This window comes from Aptenodytes patagonicus, chromosome 5, assembly GCF_965638725.1.
Source record: "Aptenodytes patagonicus chromosome 5, bAptPat1.pri.cur, whole genome shotgun sequence".
Classification (NCBI taxonomy): domain Eukaryota; kingdom Metazoa; phylum Chordata; class Aves; order Sphenisciformes; family Spheniscidae; genus Aptenodytes; species Aptenodytes patagonicus.
This window is the reverse complement of record NC_134953.1, coordinates 23836849-23856799: the sequence shown is the minus strand read 5'-3', so window position 1 is coordinate 23856799 and position 19951 is coordinate 23836849. Positions and strand designations below refer to the sequence as shown.

The following is a 19951-nucleotide window of genomic DNA, read 5'->3' as shown; positions in this document are numbered from 1 at the left end:
CCTAACATGTTTTCCTATTAGAACAATCTGTGAGTCTACGAGGTACAAATTAGTATATATTGAGTGCTTGTCTGCTTTGTTTCTTACAGGCTACCTTTGTTTTATAGTCTCTGGTTATTTTCTGCGGGTGTACTGTGTGTGACCTCATGCTTAGTTTCTTTCCCCCCTCCTTTGGCCTTCGCAACTTTTATTTCTCTGTTTTTCTTGGGACACTCCCTCTGAACTGAATGCAGACATCAGAATGGAGACCAGGCTTTGCTAAATCGCATGCCAAAGGTTGCACAGTTCCTGACACGGCCTTCTGACAGAAAACTGGAAAGACGGTTTCGTGTTAGATGAACAAGAAAATCAGCTACAGTTATTTGGATCTAATGGTGTGCTACACGGAGGTCTGGCAGGGCTGGGAGTCTGAGAATTTGAGTTCTCTGCTTGGCTCTGCTGCAAGCATTGATTTTGATCCAAGGTGACTTGCTTAATCTCCCAAGCTCGCACTTGCTTCATCAATTAGAAAGTCGTTTGCACTATCCCACTGAATAGGTTAACATCAGTTTTGCCTAGTGCTATGCTGACCTGTTTTCTCAACCTTCCCCATACTACAGGGCCCATCTCAGTGCTGGACCCTCTGGGTCAGTAGCAATTCCGGTGCTGATGCAGCACACACAACCCCAGAACTTCTCCTGGCATTGCACTTGAACTGTCTCTCTGAACCCCAAGCCACATCAACAAAAGCTCCCTTCTAGCAGCAAAGCCCCTGCTATACCAGGGATTTTGCTGCTTAGCCAAGACAGCTCTCAGTGAACTGATTTAACTCTATTGGAGATTTTTCCAGTGTGACCTTAGACTCTGACTCTAATTATTCTGCTGGTTTGGTCCAGACCTGTGCTCCCTAGGAGTAGCCTGATGCATGTGTAAAAGCTTCTCTGTATGTAAAGCCCATTGGAATGGATTTTAAGGTCAGAGGAACTGCTAAAATCATCTTGCTTGATATTCTCTTTTCAAAATCATAGAGCTTTTCCCTAGAAACCAAATGAAAGCTTATCCTTTGGGAAATTATCTTGCCTTGTCATGAAGACTGCAGAGTGATTGTAAGGCCACAGATTTTCCCTCTTGCTGCTTAAATTACCTTTACTTTTTAGAAACTTCACCTTATTTTGAGGTTAAATTTGTCTAACTTGACCTTTTTGATGTTGTCACAGTTTTTTCAGTGGGATTGAAAAGCTCACGCTCTTTCCTGCTATTATCTACTCTCTTTGCTTTTAATCACCTGCCCGTTGTGATCTAGTCATCTCTGAAGCCTCTCTCCAAATAGCAATTTGACTCTAAGTCCTTCAGGTTCACAGCTGAAGACTCGCGTTGCTTTGATGGTTCTCCACCGAACTCTATTCTCTAAACCCGTATGTACATGCTCATCAGTGTTATAATGGTGATGTTGCTGTATCTGTAGTCAAAAGCAAAGCCTTTTTTCTGCTTTTCCTTTATATTCTTTGTATACATTAAATGATCAGAAGAGCCAACCGTTTCAGGTACTCTGAGAGCATTTTCTGGGAGATTAGTAATGATGTTCTCAAACCATCTCTCTCAGTTGCTGTTGCCCACAACGTGGCCCTCAATCTCACAGGGCCCCGCTTTCTTGATTTGCAGGCATATTACATTAGACTATTAAAACATACTTGTTGTGTTTAGATAGCTTAAACAAGCATTGTCTTTGAGTCATCTGCAGATTTACCAGGAAAGGTTTTATATTCTTATCTTGGCCAGTAGTAGAGGTACCTCATGCTATGGGTAGAAGGAAGTAATCTCTGAGGTATCTGGCTCAGCAGAGCCTCCCCTGCTAACACATCTGTTTGTCAGAGAACTGCCTAGCTATAGTTTTCTTAAGACTCCTGAGTACAAATTATTCAAGTCTCCTAATTTGTAAATGTTGACTCATGGCAAACACTATTCAAAAAAATCTTGCTGAAGAAACAGTATCAAACAGGAAAAATCTGTCTTTCAGCATTGTCAAATACAGACCAGAAAGATACACCTCCCGGATACTGCTGCCTTTTCTGTGTCATCTTTCATCATTTTTCATTTACAGCTCACAAGGGACCTTTGCCTGATCTGTGATTTTTTTTTTTTATTTATTTTTATTTGTTGTTGTCATTCTTTATTAAAGACTCTTATTGTCTTTAAACATATAGTCCATAGTTATTTCTTTGGTAACTTTAGCTTTCATATCAGTTATCTCTATTTCTAACTTAATGACTTAGTGATTGCCTTTTTTTTTCTTTTTAAGTCAATAGTATCTCAGTTGTTATGATTTTTCTGTGCCTCAAGCATATGGACCACAGAATCATAACAACTTTTTTGTTTGTATTTTAGAATACAGAAATTGGGACATTCAGTAGGATGTCTTAAAAATTCCTGGGTTTCTCCTTTTATGGTTACTTTAAGATCGAGGAATATGTTCCTTTGAAATTCCACATGCACACACACATATATATATGTATGCACATATAACACTGATCTTTATTTCTGTCTGTCTATAAATGCAATCGAATCATGATCAGAATGGAAATAATTGCTAATTTTTGGAATTGCAAATAACCTTTTTATGTTAGGAAGAGGTCTAGTATTTATTACCTGCTGTCAGTTGCAAGACTTCCTGATTTATGAAATAATTCTGTTGGTTTTATTTTTAAGATACAAAGGAGGTTTGTTACTGACTTTTCTAGCTGAATTTCAGCAGGTTGAAGTCAGCTATAGTTCTACTGACTGAGAAAGTTGTTTCTAATTAAAGAAACTAATTAAAGAAACTAGTAATATCACAGTCTTCCAAGATACTTCCCATTGTTTTGGAGATATTGTTGCAGCGCTGCAAATACAACTTCAGTTAACGTGATCTGCTTATGCATATACATCAAGCTCTGTTATTAGAAGTTCAGCCAGAGAGACAGGTCGAGGGAGTAACAGTCACTTCACTGCAACAGTCACTGCAAGTCTCTCACTTGCAGAGAGTTAAAAGGAGAAATGTGGTTTTGCTTCACTCTTGTACTCACATACCCCTGATAACTCGGCAGTCCTGTTATCACCTAATGAAAGAAAACATGAAGATGACTTGTAAAGTGGGAGATTCCTGGTGTTACGGAAGATTGCATATCGTATGCATCTGGTACATAATCCATTCACTAGGCTCCATGCTGTCCCTTGACTTGTGCCATATAACTAGCACTCAGCAGCAAACCAAGCTAAGGGCTTTACTTTGCTTTCAGCAGGCTAGAAGCTGTGGCTGGAATGGCTTTCTTGCCTTGCTGCAGAGACTGATCACTCAACTGTACAGCTCAGCAGACCTACACAACAGTCTTGGTAGTCAGTAGAGGTGTTTACTGGCTGGTTGAGACAAGTTATAGCTATGCCAGTATTATTAGGTTGTTTGAAAAGGCCCTTGGCACTATGGTGAAGTTACTGTAAAGTAGCTTTGCTGGTTGATTCTGATTCCAAACTAATCCAGCAATATGTATGTGGCTGTAATCAGGTCCTTCAGGTGAAGTATCTTTTGATGTCAAAAATCCATGCTGGACAAAATGCATACAAGATAAAGGAATATTTAGTTCTGTAATGCTTTGTGAAGCCTAAAGATTACAGAAGACGTAGAAAGTCCACACCTGTACTTATGAACTGGACCTGTTCCAGCATTGTTAAGAAATAGAGGAGGGTTTTGTAATGAAGGCAGTGAACTCACAGATTTGTATTGTAATTAGATTAGAATGAAACTACGTAGAAAATCCTGTCAATTCACTTACCTCTTCGCTACAAAACAGAACATGCACCTAAAAAAACCACTGCATGCATTCAATGGTTAGTCTTCCTTTTTTGCATAATATACACATTATCATAATAAAATCTAGCACATATATTTCCTCTGGATTGTCTCTGATTAACTACATGTTCAGTCACTGGGATTAGGTTTCTATGTGCATAAATGTAACCCAGGATCCTAACAGAGATGATGTTGAAATCCTGACAATAGGCAATAAAGCTGTGTCTGCTATCGCTTTGCTCCTCTGTACCGCCCAAAGTATTCTAACCGGCCACTTTGGGCTGCTGTGGCTACATTTCTTAGTTGAGTGGAATTACCTTCTTTATAGTACCAACCTCCTGCTGTTAACTGTGTAGATAATGTAAGTTCATAGCTTTGGTCCTGTGTGTGGCAATAGGTGGATTTGCCCCATGAAGACCATAGTTGGTTGTTCAGCATTTCACCTGTGTGTGCAACTTGTTCAACATTGGATGTTGCAGGAAAGTGAGAACTCAAGGTAGAGCTGACAGTGCAGTCACAAGTGACTGCTAAGATCTTACTAACGTAAGTCCAGTTGATATTCAGCTGCCGTGAGGCCTGTTTCTTCATGCCAGCAGAGCAGTTGCACAAGTGGGGATTTAGCCTGAATCATTACTGACATCTTTGCTATAAGGAAAAACTATATTCCAAGCAGCTAATAATTGTATTGCTATTAGCAGCAACTAATGAGTATAACAATATTGTATGCTGACGAAATTAACACTAATAAGTTACAAAGTTTATTACAGTCTGTCTGTTAAGGAATATACTAGCATGACATTGGCAGTCACTGTTGGGATGCTGGTAAGTATTTCTGTATAAAAATCAGAAACCAGGCATGAATTAACAGAGCAAATGTTCATAGCAGCAGGATAGCTGCAGTTTTGGCTTACCCAAGGCAGCACAGCAAGCGACGGAAGGCTCTGAGGGTCTTCCATGTCTCTTGCATGCGTGTTGTCATTCAGATTTGCAGTCATGGCCTCATGCTTCATTTCCCACTGTCCCCCAGTGTGGTGTCTTCTGTCTTGCAGCCCCATCAGCCTGGGAACTACCAGTGTGAGCTCTGCTTCCCGCAGCTTCATCCTGTCTCAGGTTGAACAGAGGCAGAGGCTGTGCTGAGAGCTGTTTCTATTGAGATGTTGTGACAGTAGTGTTAAAAACAGCTTTAGAAGGTCCTAGTTTTAAAGATAAATCCTTGTTCAATATGTATCAGGCTAGAATTTTTCAACGTTTAAATTGTATTACACTTTCCTTCCTTTGGTAGTAACAGAGAAAATTATGGTAGATTCTGAAGTTCTTTGGAATCAAAGGAGCTGCACTTTTATTTTTGTACATGAGCACAGATATTTGTAGTGGCTTGCTAAACAGATAAGAGCCTGGGAAAAATAAGTGGACAGTTTGGGTCAGGATGTTATTAGAAGCAAATTTTGGTCTTCATGGTATTTGTGCTGTTCCAGCTGCCCACGAGATCACAAGAAGCCTGCAGAGAAGGAAACAATGGAATTTGATGTTATACCGAACATCAAACAGGGTTGAAGGTTCTGTGACCTCTGCAAGTAATTAAAATAAAGCTTCACTGGAAAATGGTAGGCTACTGCCACAGTTCCTGTTTTACAATTCACGACATTCCTTAAGGGGTTTAAAAGATGAGTCCGAGGTATTCTTTGTGCTGCTCCTTAGTCTTTAAGAGAGTTAAGCAATCAGCTCATTCTCCTCAGAGTCATGGTAGAACTTAAATATTTGATTAGGTTTGTCCATCAAATGGGCCCATTATACCTGTTCATAAAAAATTAATTAAAAAAAAAAAAGAAAAAAGGCAGGGGCTTTTACTCTTAAATGTACTCTTAAAACTACATAGCAGGTTTTGTGGTAATTAAATAGTATTAGAAAAGTAAAGCTTTCTACATGTTTAATAGCTGTTTGTCAGGTGATTGCTCAGATATCTTTGAATGGAGACTGAGTGCAGCTGTGCAAATGTAATGCAACAAATATGCACTTAATTGTGTCCTTTGGCCAGCAGAAAATGTCTATTGGTAATTAGTTCTTCCTCTACCAGACCCACTGGCATGTGAGCTCTCCTAGCGGGATTCTTGTTATTGTTCTCTCTGGCTCTTGTTCACTGTTGTTCTGGAAGGAAGGACAGAACTAAAGGCATGAGTAATAGGAAATCTTAAGCTCTCACGTTCACCAAAGAGGAAAACGTTTATTTAATAAGACTAGAGCTCTACAAGCACTCAGAGGATAAAAGTTAGTCTTGTGGGAAGTGGGGACAGAGGGGATGGACTTGGAAAATACAGTTCTTGGCTTTTGAAGTACTGTTTATCATGGGGTTAAAGCTGTATGTGTGCTCAACGCAGGTACTTTTTATGCTGGGTTTCTGGGGCACATTACATCAGCTTGCATGCAGCTGTATTTGTAGCTCCTGGGTTGGAATCATTCTTGTGATACCCACCGTTGCCTTCCCTGACACCTATGAGTACCAGTACACTTTTGGCTTCAGGACGTCCCCAAAGGTGTCTTGATAAAGTGAAGGCAAATGAGTGTTGTGCGCATTGTGAAGAGTTGGAGCGTCAGCGGTGTGAGAAGGGGTTGTACAGGACCTCAGTGCATTGTGTTTAACTGGTGCTCCAAATAACTCCCTACCTCCCAGCCTTTTAGTTTACCTTTTGAACTGCAAGAGGTCTCTTTAAGCTTGATGCACGCAGTGTGTAACGCGATGGCTGTGTTCCGGGATCTTTCCCATTCCGGACAATTGTACAGGGTTATTACTGCTCCATTAGAGGGAGCCTTCAAAGCCCTCTGTAAACAGTGCACAGAGGCTTTTAAAATGGCATTGCAGACTGGTTTAATCAGCTGAGGAGGATTTGTATGTTCCAGTTGGCATTATTTAAGAGAATAGTATGCTGGAAGAAGGCTGAGAATTGATAGCTGCTGAGTCTGAAAAGGTGATCTATGAAAAATTTGGTCTCTCATTATTATTATAGGTCTTGGTATTGTTATAATACATAATAGAGCTTGTAGTTTTGCTAATGTTACTTGGGACATGTCCTCTGCACAATATACACATGAAGCTCCCCTATGTAGCCCATCATCCATCAATCCTGACTACTGATCCTCCAATCATCATTCATAAACCTTAGAGGAGAGGTGATTACGTGGTTTTATTCTCAGGACTGGCCATGAGGAATACATTTCTGTAATGGTTTTCCTTGGTAGTGTTTCTCCAAAGTATTTTGTGAAGGACTTTAAATGTTATTTAACCTTCTTTGTAGGTTGGGAAACTGAAGCTCAGTGTTGCTAAAGACTTGATTCCAATATGTCTTGAAATTACCATCATAAATAAAACCTTAATACTATGTAAAATAATGTTAAAACCTATTTTCTGTACATGAATATGCACATAATGTACATATTGTATATAGTAGCTCTATTTACTAATATATAGAAAATAAATAGAACGCATATCAATAGAACCATATCACTGGTCAACCACAAATCAGTGAGACTTGCAGAACCATGGAAAGCTACTTAAATTTAACACCCATACAATTACATTTATAATGACACTTAGAAAATACCTTTGGCCACTGTTCCTTCATTCTGCAATTCTAAGGCTCTGGAAGTATTTGATAAATGAGTATATACTACTACTTTTTTTAACCTAAATTTTTCTGTCTACTGTGTTCAAATGGGTTTTAATCTGAGAATCTATCTTAGATTTGTCAGTGTGGGTAGAAGATAAGTAGGAAAGTCAGAAGAGATTATATATTGTTATGAATTGATAACTGATGTTCTTTGCTTCTACTGCAAATGCAAGTGCCAGTTGATTTAACAAAGAATTTATAAGCACTGATAGTAACACATAGGTTTAATATTTCATTTGACAAGAAACTTTGCTGTTGATTCATTCAATTCCATTTAAGAATTTGTATGCAAAATAAGAGTAATGATGTTCAATATTATTTTGGTTGGTTTTAGCACTTCTAGCTAATGAAAACCAAGGTATTTTCAGCAGTGAATTCAGCTTATTCAAACTTAGTTTAGGGATGGTCCTCTAAGGTATGGGTCATCATTTGCACTTGATGGTTTATATTGTCCTGAAGACCTCAACTAAAGCTGAAATAATTCAGAAGGGATCAGAAGCAATAGGATAGATCAAAACCTAGTGGCTGCATGGCTGTATTTCGAACAAGAAAGTGATTTGTTGCTGATGGCAGGGTGCAAGACGCCACTTGAGAAGTCCTTGTGCAGCAAAGCTAACTGTAAGGGATTTCTGGACGTGAAGTGAACTTGAGAAGGGGTAAGGAGAGCTAGGCATAGTGGGAAGGAAGTGACTTTAACCCTCTTGCACCTCGGCTGAAGAATGTTCAGGGCAAATGTGCACTGAATTAATGCTACTTGTTACAGCCAGCAGGATTGAGATACAAGCCTTACAGTCCACAGCACAGCAGCATGAGATTACAGGAAGCTGCACATTGGCCATACTGAACGAGGGTTTAGTAGCCTGAGAGGTGAACAAGACCAGATCTCTAAAAAGTGTGAATATTTCATCCCCTTGTGATTCCAAAAGGTTTTCCTAAATGACTGATTTTTAGCAACCAGTTTTCTCAGATGATTACAGCAAGTTAGGCATGGCAAGATTAGCCTTGAGTTAGTTGACATGCAGATTGTTTTCCAGTGGATACCCACTGAAGAAAGGCTTCCACTCCTGAGTCATAGAAACATTACTGAGGTGGAAAACTCATGAAACCGGTTTGGAAGCGTTCAGCAACAACTGCAGCTGCTGTGGTAACTCCCCCAAAACCTCTCCAGTGCAGGATGTGTTAGCACTTCCACTTAGCGAGCTTGTGTTATCTGGGGCATGGTGTTCATTCATCATCACTCACACTAGGCTAAAATTTGGCTAGTTGTTTTCAGCCTTGGAGAAAGATCCAATAAACTTGAAATCGGTCTCTTTGGCTGTTTTGAAGAGACACATGTACACGGTTTAAACTATATTCTCTTGACAGTAGCATATCAGAAGTTTTTTCCAGGAAAAAAATCTTCAGAGAGGCCACAGGTCTACACATAATATTATGATGAATTCTGGATTTGTTTCTCCTATAAATAGCCTGGCTTTTAAAAACATGTAAATTAACAGATGAGTACTTGAATCCAGGTGCTTTTTCTAAAGGATCCTCAAGAAAAGCTTTGTGATGAGGAGAAAAATAAGTGGAATGTTTATCAGATGATCACGGCAAGTGAAAGACTCATTAATATTAGCATTAGATGGACCGGATACAGACCCTTTTAGGATCAAGCTAGTAGAAGTAACTGACCCAAGTTATTGTGAATTAACTGCAAGACAAGGAATGGGAAACTCAGAGGCCTGGGGTAGGACTGCCAGAGTAGCTATGCAAAACTCAAAGGATTGGCAGCTTTTGCTTATGACAATGAAATACAGCATTTGATTAAAACATGGATGCAATATGGCTTTCTTGTTCCTAAACAAAAACAAACAAACAACAACAACCAAACAAACCCCTCAAAAAAACCCCAAACAAAAACACCACACCTCAAAGGCCAGACTGGAGGAACAGAAGCTGAAACTGTACAGGTGTGAATGTGTGATTTTCTTTGTCCACATGCCATGGTCCTCTCACAATATAGATACCTCTGCTGGATCCTAACTACCCTTGTTAAAACTACATTGCCTTAGATGAGCATCAGGGTGCTTGGTAGGGAATTATTTCTTTATAAAACCTACTTCATCTGATAATACTTATGTACAAAGGTTTCAGTCCTTTGTGTCTGGGAGTTTGGTAAGCATCTCACAGGACACAATCCCACTTCAGATGGGATATCTCAGAGGTTAATTAATAATAATATAACAGGCTCCGTACTCTTTCCAGTTCAGACTATGTAGCTACTTAGCTACCCTACTGAATACTTTTTGAGAAGCCATGAATTTTATTTCAGAAAAATCCATGTGCCTACTGAAAGCTTGAGCTCTGTTAAGCAGCGGCACAGTTATGCCACAGAGATATTCTTTAGTTGGATGAGACAGGCAGAGCCCAGAAAAGTTTCCTGTTTTATTATTTCAAACCTATTTTTCAATTATTGTCTTCCTGTTTGGAGAAGATCCTTTCTGGCAGTCATTCAGCCTTCTTAGGAATTTTTTGTATCTCATTAACTGGGGGCAGTTCCCAGGACATCAGATTTGCCATCATCTTTAAATCAAATACGTCTGAAATCACTTGTGACAAGCAGTTCTGTGGGCCCCACTCTGCTGAAGAACTTTAGGAAGGCTCGAAAGTTGGGATTTTTTTTTTTTACTGAACACAGATAAAATTGCTGCTCCTCTGTATGTACAATATTGTTTGTGTGAGGCAGAAAGTGCAGAAAAGGATGTCGGCTTCTGCTGAGTGCTGAGCTGTCTGAATTTGAGATCTACCTTTGAACCCTGTTCAATATTCACAGCCCTAAGCTGCATATATATACAAGTAGTTGGTCTTTGCACGTCTGTATTCCAGATCAGAATAACTGTGGTTTGATGCCAGCGTTACATTTCAGATATATTCAGAGTTTCTTCATTTTCTTTTCTTAAATTCCAGTCTTGAATGGAACTGATGGGACACCTCAGGGGTTAAATAATTGCTAGAGAGAGTCAGAGACAAAGAGGACAGCCAATATTGAAAATGATAGAAAGAGAATGAACATTAACTGTGTTTTTCCTTCTCAGTTCAATATTGGTTTTGTTGCTGCAAGTCAAGCATCAATTCTGTGTTTCCTCCCTCATTAGCTTTTCTTCCTTGAATAGGCATGTCTTGTAGTGACCTTCATTCTCCCTTTTACCAGAGCCCCTTTTTTGCCTGATAGGTCTAAATCTGCTGTGCAAAAAATACTAAATCACATTAGTCTCCCTGTTTGGTGCATGCTGCCCTCTAAAGAGCAGGAATCAACAGCAAAGGCGGTATCTGAGTAAGAGAAGTACAGGTTTTTTGCAACTGAAGAGTGAGTGTATGGCTAAACTAACAGCACACCGAGTCCTCTTCTCTGGCCTTGTATTGCTGAAATTCCTGGATGGGAATTGTTCTTAGTGATAATGAAAGATAAGTAGTCATGTCCACAGACACCACTGTCTCTATGAATAGCTACCTTTCCCAACCTTCCCTACAATCAAACCTAGGTACTACACTACTAAGGCAGGAACAAATGAGAACATTAAAGTTAAATGGTGCAACTTCACCCATACAAGTCCTGGGTGGTAGATCTGGTTGTCTGGTAGTTGTCAGGTACTTTAATCGATATACTTTTTCATCTCATATAAATACTTTTAAATTCTAAGCCTGTATAATCAATGTCAAATGTGAACCAAAAATATGTTGTTATTCATCTCAATAGACATAAGGAAAGGTTGAATTTAGTAATGTTAGAGTCTTGAGTATAATGAAGGAGGAAATGGATTTGATGACATTTTACAAGTCAGCTACAGAGTAAACAGATATTTTGTGCATATAACATCTCAGTGGATAGGGAATATTTTGTGAAAAAGGATTTGAGGTTAACTTGCTTGGAAAGCCAGATACAATTTTAAAGACTTTTAGATTTCACTACTTGTCACTATTAAGGGTTGTTTTCTAGGATTAATTATTTTTTGACTAAAAAAGACTGATGTGGACATTGCATGTTTAGTTTGTGATGCAAGGAAGTTAATACATTGGTTGCTTTGGTCTCCTAAGGAGAAGAAATCACATTAATATCTGTGCCTTGATTTCTCCTGTCATTATAGGCCTGAAATCTGATCAGCTTTGTTTATTATGGGTATTAATGTATTTAAGAGAATGAATGGCTCAGTGGGTTTGCATTTGGGTAACAGGATCTAGAATATTTAGCATCTTTACCTCAGTAGTTTGAATTCAGCTCATGCTGTCTTTGCTAGTGTAGCTTCTGAAGTCAGGCATGTGTGAATTAAGTTAATAGTCCCAGAAGTGGCTCTAGAAAGCTCTCTCTATTAATGCCCATGTCAGCAGTGTCGGAGTGAAATGGCAGGTTGAAAACTGTCGTTCATTGTCTAAATTCATCCATAACAATGGAGCAATTGAGAAAATACTTGTTGTTTGATAATATGAGGAGGCAGCAGGTTTACACAAATATGTAACTGCAGTGTGACATTCATTGCTGTGGACTGTTAGATAGGTGGAGATTTAAAAAGGTGTTGGGAAACCATGGACAATAGATAGATTGTGACGTAGCCTCTAGCCAGGAAATCTTTAAACCACTGGTTACTTGAATGGGAAGGTGTGAAGGGGGAAGGCTGTTCTGCATTGTCTTGTTTCTTACAGCCTTTTACCCCAAATAGTCGCTGCTGGCCTCTGTTGAGGACAGGATACTGGACTAGATAGACCTCTGAACTGAAGCAGTATGGCAGACCTTACATTCTCAAAGCTTTTGTCACATCATGAAGGCAATGTTGTATCATAACAGGTGAACTAGAAGAAAAACAGCAGTGGTCTGTCAGCAAATAATGAGTGCTCGCAAAGCAGTGCAATGCATTGATCCCTCATTTCCCTTTTTTATTTTTGTTCAGGCAGGTGACAAGCATTATCATCCAAGCTGTGCACGATGCAGCAGGTGCAACCAAATGTTCACAGAAGGAGAAGAAATGTATCTGCAAGGTAAGGATGTCTCCATTCCAAAACAAGAAAATCGGACTTTGTAATTTTTCTGTTACAGACCTCAGGAATTTATAAACTGTCTCCAAGTAATATGGGCAAGGAGAACTATAGCCATCCTGTCTTCATTACAGTGTTCTCTTACTTGTTCACTTGAAACCATTTCACTCTAGTAGGTGGTGAATAGGTCATAACGGTGGCTTTGCAGTGACTCTGTAGCCTAGCTGAGGCAGACTGTGTTTTGAAAAGCTGTGTAGCAAAAATGAAATTTATTAGGCTGCCTCTGAATTTGGCATCTCACGGATAGCTTAGCACACAGACTGGTATATGAGATACCAGACAAAGTTAGACGTTTTCCCCTGAATTCTGCTGAGCAGTTTCTCTGCTCTTCTGGACCACACTCCAAACTGTAAAAGGCAATGGAAAAACCTCCAAAGACTGCAGTGAGCTTGTTTTGAATCATGTAGATCTCATTCCCCATGCGCATTGACAGATTGTCTCCTCCATTTCTTAATCATATTTGCTTGCCTTGCCTGTTTCCCTTTTATCTGGTCATATCTCTCTTTTTATTCCCATTTACTTATGTCTTTCTACAGTCACTTCTTTCTTGTATGTTCATTTTCATCTCTTCTTTCTTATTAACAGTCTCGCACTCCCAGGTATTGCCAAGCACGGTTTTTTTCGTGATCTTTTCACGTAAAGAAGAACGTGCTTTTTTCTTTGATTGAAAAGCATCCTTGATCTGAATTCCACCTACTCTCCCAGAAGGTAGCATGTTAACTATTAAGCTACATTTAGTTTTATTACCTGCTGTAGTATTAAATAATGTTGGTAGAAAGACTTACGATACACATTTATGCAAGCCAGAAATCAAAGTGAAAAAGGCAGATACATATTGGGATTTTGTATATTGTGCTTATGTTAGAAAACTTGCTTGATATACCTGAAAGGACTGTAAAAGAATAGGAAAAAAATTATGAAAATGTGGTCGCAGCCATCTCTTGAAATCCTGAGGAGAGATTCTCTTGGAAGAATTCCAAAATGAGATAATATTGTAAGGAATTCCTTTGAAGCTAACTTGTGTTATTTTGTAGTTTGTCCTCCCTACCAGTCCATCTCTCTCATCTCTCACTGACCTTATACCTTAGTCGTCTTATTCCGGCTGTGCACAGAACTGGATATCAAGTTGTGTAGCAGCTTTGCACTGCAAGAGCAAGGAGAAGCTGAAAGAGGGCTGGGTAGGAAGTACTGCTTTCTGATGGCAAATTGGAAAGACTAATTTGAAAGCAGCAGTTACGGCATCTGACAACTGGTAATCTTCGTTTCCTCACATCATAGTATGATAAAGTACAGGCAGAGTTCAAGGTGAGCATCAGTTCATCCTTTGCTGTTATTAATAACAGCTGTTTGCAACTGATGCCATTTGCACCAGTCTAGCAGAGAGTTGGAGTTCCTGTTGATTGGGCAGGCTGTGGTGTAAATTTCTGCAGATCCAAGTAAGACAGGAAGCATTGCTTCTACTTAAACAAGGCTGGATTTTGTCCTGGCCAAGTTCAGGTGATATGAAAGAGGAGAGGAGAGGCACCTGGCTCCTTGATCTGCCATCATTCTCTTCTTGGCTGTATCTCCCTTTCTGTGGTTGTGAATTAATGTTCTTCATGCTCACTCTGTCTCAGAGGAGGAGCAGCCCCAGTTGCACTGCTTTATTGTTCACAAGCTGTTTTCTGACTAAATAATGTTATTGCTGAGCGTGCTCCAGACTGTCCTGCCAAAGCTTTCCTTGCTGAATTCAGCATGCTTGTAAGCGTAGGGGACCTAAAAGCCTTTCCTGTGCAAAGCTCTCAAATGTATATCCTGACTCCATCCAAATCATTTACCCTAGGGTGCAGAATAACAGCATTCCAAGCATTTCTCTGAAATAAAAATACAACACCACAACACTGAAGCTAGAACCAAAATCACATTATTGATAAAATATATGAAAATAGGCAGCTTCCATCTCACTTCTAATTGTCCTCTCCACAGGACGTGAAAGCACTGTGTTGGTACTGCTTTGTATAATTGACCTGAGCCTGGCAGGTTTGTGATAGCTACTTGTATTAGAAATGTGTGGGGAAACTTGCAAAAGGAGAACATGGAAAAACAAGCTGTCTGTTTTGGGGCTTTCTATGTTAAGGATGGTTTGAATAATGCTAGCAGAAGCACTCCGGCTTTGCCCTGCTCCAACACAGGAAAATGAAAAAGAGGCAGCATCAGAAACTTTCTCTTTCCCATTAACTTCCTAGTAATATATTACTATATGGACTGCCCCAGAAGTCTGTTGCTGAGCTAGGATGTTGCTCAGCATTTAGAGGGATGCTTCACCTGATTCTCACACAGGCTTTCAGCCTTAATCAATGTGTAAATAACAGCCCGAGTTACTGATTTTGAGAGAGTTCTATGTTGAAACAATGGTACGTGCAAAGTAAAAAGCTGAATAAATGAACATGTTGGTTGGTGTCTGCCAAGTGAGCAAACAAACATATGTTAAGAATGGGAATAACCACAATTTGCTGAACTGTTTCTGTTAGGAAAAAGAGTGGCGATGCAGCTTGAGAATTTGCACTGTTCCAAGCATTTCAAAATAGATTGACATGTTTGGATGAATAAAATCTACAAGTTGTAGGTGGCTCAGAGTTCAAGATCATGAAAAATATTTGCATTTAACTTCTTAAGCCTGCTCTATCTGATTTGGGTTTTTAAATTTCACATATTTCAGACCTCTTATCATTTTGTGAAAAAAAATCTCACAACCCTTAGCTAAGTTTCGCCATGAAAATGACATCCAGACTCCCTTGCATTTCTTGTTCACTTTCAGCAGCTCCAGCACTCTCCTGGGGTGTCCCTAAAATTGTGCCAGTTTGTGCTAAACACTGCCCAAAAATGCAGTGACAGCTTTTTCTTTGATGGTTTAATAGAAAAGAAACAGAGGTACAGAGGAACAGAGATCATTTTTCTCAGGGTCACCCAGGAAGCTCACAGCTGAATTTGAGAACTGAACCTAAACCTTCTGAGTCTTACTTCATCAGCCTTATAACATGAACTCCCTTCCTCCCGAGTGCTTGGATCTGTCTGACCTCCTAAGCAAATGCACAGGGCATGCTTCTCTCCTGATCTCGCAGGCTCTGTGGGGTCCTGGCTCTGAGACTGCTGTTTGTTTACAGAGAAGGCTGTTGGTACACTTCTCCCTGTTGTCTGATTGTTTCCCCCTGCCAAATGCACAGTTTCTTCTTCCTCGGCTTAGACTCAAAGCCAAACATCTCAGACCCCTGATCCAGAGTCACAGCATTCTCTCCAGTCTCCTGATGATGATTATACTGCATGCTGCTGGGAAGTGAAATCATTCCTGCTGGTCTTTACTTCTGTACCGAGCCATGTAGGGGCTCGTTAGAACAAAATTTCGAGGGGCCCTGACCCATACCTCTCCTGGGCTCTGAAGGTGGGCTTTCCTCTGACTGCATTCGAGCTAATGGTCACCAGCAGGAGACCTGGACTTTGCTCTGTTTGGTTTCTTTGTGGACAGAGTGAAGAGGTGACGTTCCCCCCTGCAGACAGACAAAGCTCTGTATTGGCTTTGTGGTGACTGGAATGAAGTTTGAATTTGACTGCAGCTGCAGTCAGTGTTAAAAATCAGCATTAGCTTCTGCTCCATTTCAACTTGGCTAATACCTGCTAGCAGCTTCCCAGCAGTGACCACAGTTTACAGTCTGTTCCAAAGGAGAACTGAAATGGGATGGAAGTGCTCCTTGCCCCTGACACTGCTCAGCCCTTGGGGACAGATGGCCCTGGTGAGGCCGCACCTCGAATACTGTGTTCAGTTTTGGGCCCCTCACTACAAGAAGGACATCGAGGTGCTGGAGCGTGTCCAGAGAAGGGCAACAAAGCTGGTGAAGGGTCTGGAGAACAAGTCTTATGAGGAGCGGCTGAGGGAACTGGGGTTGTTTAGCCTGGAGAAAAGGAGGCTCAGGGGAGACCTCATCGCTCTCTACAACTACCTGAAAGGAGGTTGTAGCGAGGTGGGTGTCGGTCTCTTCTCCCAAGTAACGAGCGATAGGACGAGAGGAAATGGCCTCAAGTTGCGCCAGGGGAGGTTTAGGTTGGACGTGAGGAAAAATTTCTTTACTGAAAGAGTGGTTAAACATTGGAACAGGCTGCCCAGGGAAGTGGTTGAGTCCCCATCCCTGGAGGTATTTAAAAGACGAGTAGATGAGGCACTTAGGGACATGGTTTAGTGGGCATGGTGGTGTTGGGTTGATGGTTGGACTGGATGATCTTAGAGGTCTTTTCCAACCTCAATGATTCTATGATTCTATGATTTCCATTTTTACAGCATAAGAGAGAATCCTGTGTTTTGGGACACAAACAGCAGAGACCTTGCCTTTTTTAGTAAGATGTGTAGCTGGAATATGCCATGTGGAAATGCCAGTGCAACACATGCCACTGACCTTGCAGAGCAATGAGTAGAAATGATGTGTGTGCCAATGACAAGTATGGTACACTGTGATCTACGGAGAGGCTCTTTCACATGCTGCTTTGTACCACCTGCGTCATACTGGCCTCTCTAGCTTAGCGCAGTGGGTGAGATACAGCCCTGACTTTGCTGCGTTGTGAATTTTCTAATTTTGCTTTTCCTGTTGCATTTTGCATAATTGCAGGGGAGAGGTGATTTGAGTAATACTTTACAGTAACTGAATATGACATCTATTGCTCAAGGAAGTCATAGGACTTTCCCAGTATTAATGGACTTATAATCAGGACTTCCTTTTTATGTGTGGTGTAGTACATAAAGGGAGAACAGATCAGGTAACCATGGCCCAGTTCTTTTGCTCTTACCCTCCATCCTGCTCAGAGAAACCCTCTGTCTTCCAGTTCCTCCAGCTGGTGCTTGCTGACTTGCTGCTTGAGGCTGTTTGAGTTTTAATTAAGAATGTGTGCAAAGTGCTTTGACAGCCTCAGAAAGAGGCTGCTGTAGATGGGCCAAGGATTTGAATATTCTTCTTGTTTCACTTGTATTCCTCATGAGCTAGAATTGAATTTGAATTACTTGCATAGTTCATACAGATTCACCATCTGATGCAATGAATGGATTCTCTTTAATAACTGACTTGTCGTGACTGGAAGTCATCTGCTTTACTCTGAATAAAGATGGTTTTTTACCTCCCTCAGGTTCCACTGTCTGGCATCCCGACTGTAAGCAATCCACTAAGACTGAAGATAAGCTACGGGTAAGCTGAATTTGTGGCAATGGCACACCAGATATTTTGCCCACACAATAACTGAATGCTGTTTTTAAAAGAGTGACTTTTCCCATGTTTTTTTCGCATAGCTGTCACTACTCTGGTAGAATAAACAGTGGAGGCACTTCAGAGGTATTGCTCTGGTTTTTAGGCTCACCACCTTCACCTACCTGTCTCAGTGCACTGCCTAAAGATAGTATCATTTACTGACATACAGACATGGCAAAGTCACTAAAACACTTCATTTCATATCTCAAATATTGTGAGAGAGACTCTTAAGAAGAAAATGTGAATAGCACAAATGATACGATATATTTTAGTATTTTTGCACATCTGTGTTAATTGCTCTATAGTTATCCCCTGTTCTGCATGGTTATTTACAGCATTTAGACAATATGGACCCTTCTTCCTTTGCCATCCAAATAAACCCCAACCTAAAGTGATCCTAATTTGAATGCCAAGGAGAGCTGCAGTTACCCTTGGAGTCACCTCAGCATATCCAGACAAACTTTCTGGATCAAATCCTTGATGGCAATAATGCTGCACTGATATTTGCCGGAGCCTGGCTTTTTGCATGCACCAGGCAATTCTAAGCCCATGTTCACTAATTCATCTTCTGGACAATTTACTCTTTTTGATGTCTCAGTTGGTCCTTTGAGCTTTGATAATTTTTCTGGATATGAATATTAGAGACTGTATATGAATAAAATGTCTTTCAGACAAGGAAACTAAGAGGTACTGGCACGGAGATATGTAGGATATCCTGTGGGTTGTGTTCTATGTGTGGCTTATTCACAGGAAGCCACATCCTTTAGAATTTGTTCAGGTGCACTGGTCTGTAAAACATCCCCCACAGAGAATTTACTATGATCGTAGGTAATGTGCAGATAAATTCTTGTTGAGCAGAGTTCATGTTAGTGTGGGCTGTACTGTCAATACAGAAGTATAATTGGCCCTAGATGGGCATGGGATCTAGCACAGCCAAACATCACTGTAGGTACCATCCAGCATTTGCACATTGTTCTGTCCTGACTTTCCATAAGAAAATGGAAAATTACGCTGGACTGGATTTTCTTCCTCATTTAACAATTTGAATGTAAGACAGTGTTTTGGCCCTGCTTAAGTGTCAGAACACTTGTGCTTTGTAGTGAATGGTTGGGGTACAATACCTCCCTTTCACTTGGACCCAAGAGTCTTATCAAAGCACTCCTGACTACATTGTGGCCCTTACGAACCTTCTTCAGCTGACCTTATAAATCAGTTGGCTTATTTCCATTCCCCATGGAAATGGCCAAAGTCTTCTTCAAATATTTTCCTTTTTTTTGTCACACATTCAAACATGTCAGTCCTCTTCCCTCTCAGCTTATTTTAATTGAAGTGAGTGAAGTACATGAATTCATCCACCTGCAAGACTTTGCCTAAGTGAGTTCTTGCAGGAAAATGAAGTGAAGCAAAAGAATGCATATTAAGGGAACATCTGAGAAATGTTATGGCACAGCTATCCAAGGTCGCCTTGTTCCTGGATGAGACCTTCTATGCAGAGGTTTAGTATGTCTTTAAAAGGCATTGACAAATGCACTGTACTGAAGGTAGCTGGAGAGATGGAGAATTTTTAGCTTCAACTGTACATCACAGATATAGTCTCTATCTACTCTGGTGCAAAGTCAGACACCTTATTTCAAAATCAGTTTGGGCTCACTTTGATGACTTTGACACATACTTCATTCTGCTGACTCAAATGAAGGCAGTGGCAAACAGGTAGGTACAGAAAAAAATGAAACTGGGGGAACTATGTGCTATTTGAACATGTCACCACTAAATTATGAACTGTACTTTGATTGACTTTCAGTTTCTTGATGACATACATTTAGACCTGATGTGAGAATCAGAATCTGGTTTGTGAGTTGACAAATATATGATATAGCCACTTTCAGGGTCAGGCCTAGATTTTCTGGTGGTTCTGCAAAAAGCCAGTGACATGGCCTCTTTGCTCTGCTGGGTTTCCTTTCCCTATAGAGCAAAACAAAACAAAAAGCCCTTTTATCATTGAAGTCACTTTAGAAGTTTTCAGCAAGTTCTGTTTTCTCTCAGTAACTGAATTGTGGTATAAACTAATCAGCAGTCTAGCTGGTCAAGATCTGAGAGGGAGTTCATAAAAACAACGGTTGCTTTAGATCTTCCTCCCACTGGATATTTGTGGA

At 40.3% G+C, this 19951-nt stretch overlaps 1 protein-coding gene across 11 annotated transcripts in view; it reads left to right on the top strand.

The window, feature by feature from the left end:
• Positions 1–19951, top strand: part of ABLIM1 (actin binding LIM protein 1) — a 167151-nt gene that overhangs the window by 96752 nt on the left and 50448 nt on the right. For all 11 annotated transcript variants that reach the window (XM_076339087.1, XM_076339086.1, XM_076339085.1 and 8 more), the window contains 2 exons: positions 12390–12477; positions 17680–17738. In XM_076339087.1, coding sequence (XP_076195202.1) covers positions 12390–12477; positions 17680–17738 — 147 coding nt within the window. The remainder of the gene's footprint in view (positions 1–12389; positions 12478–17679; positions 17739–19951) is intronic.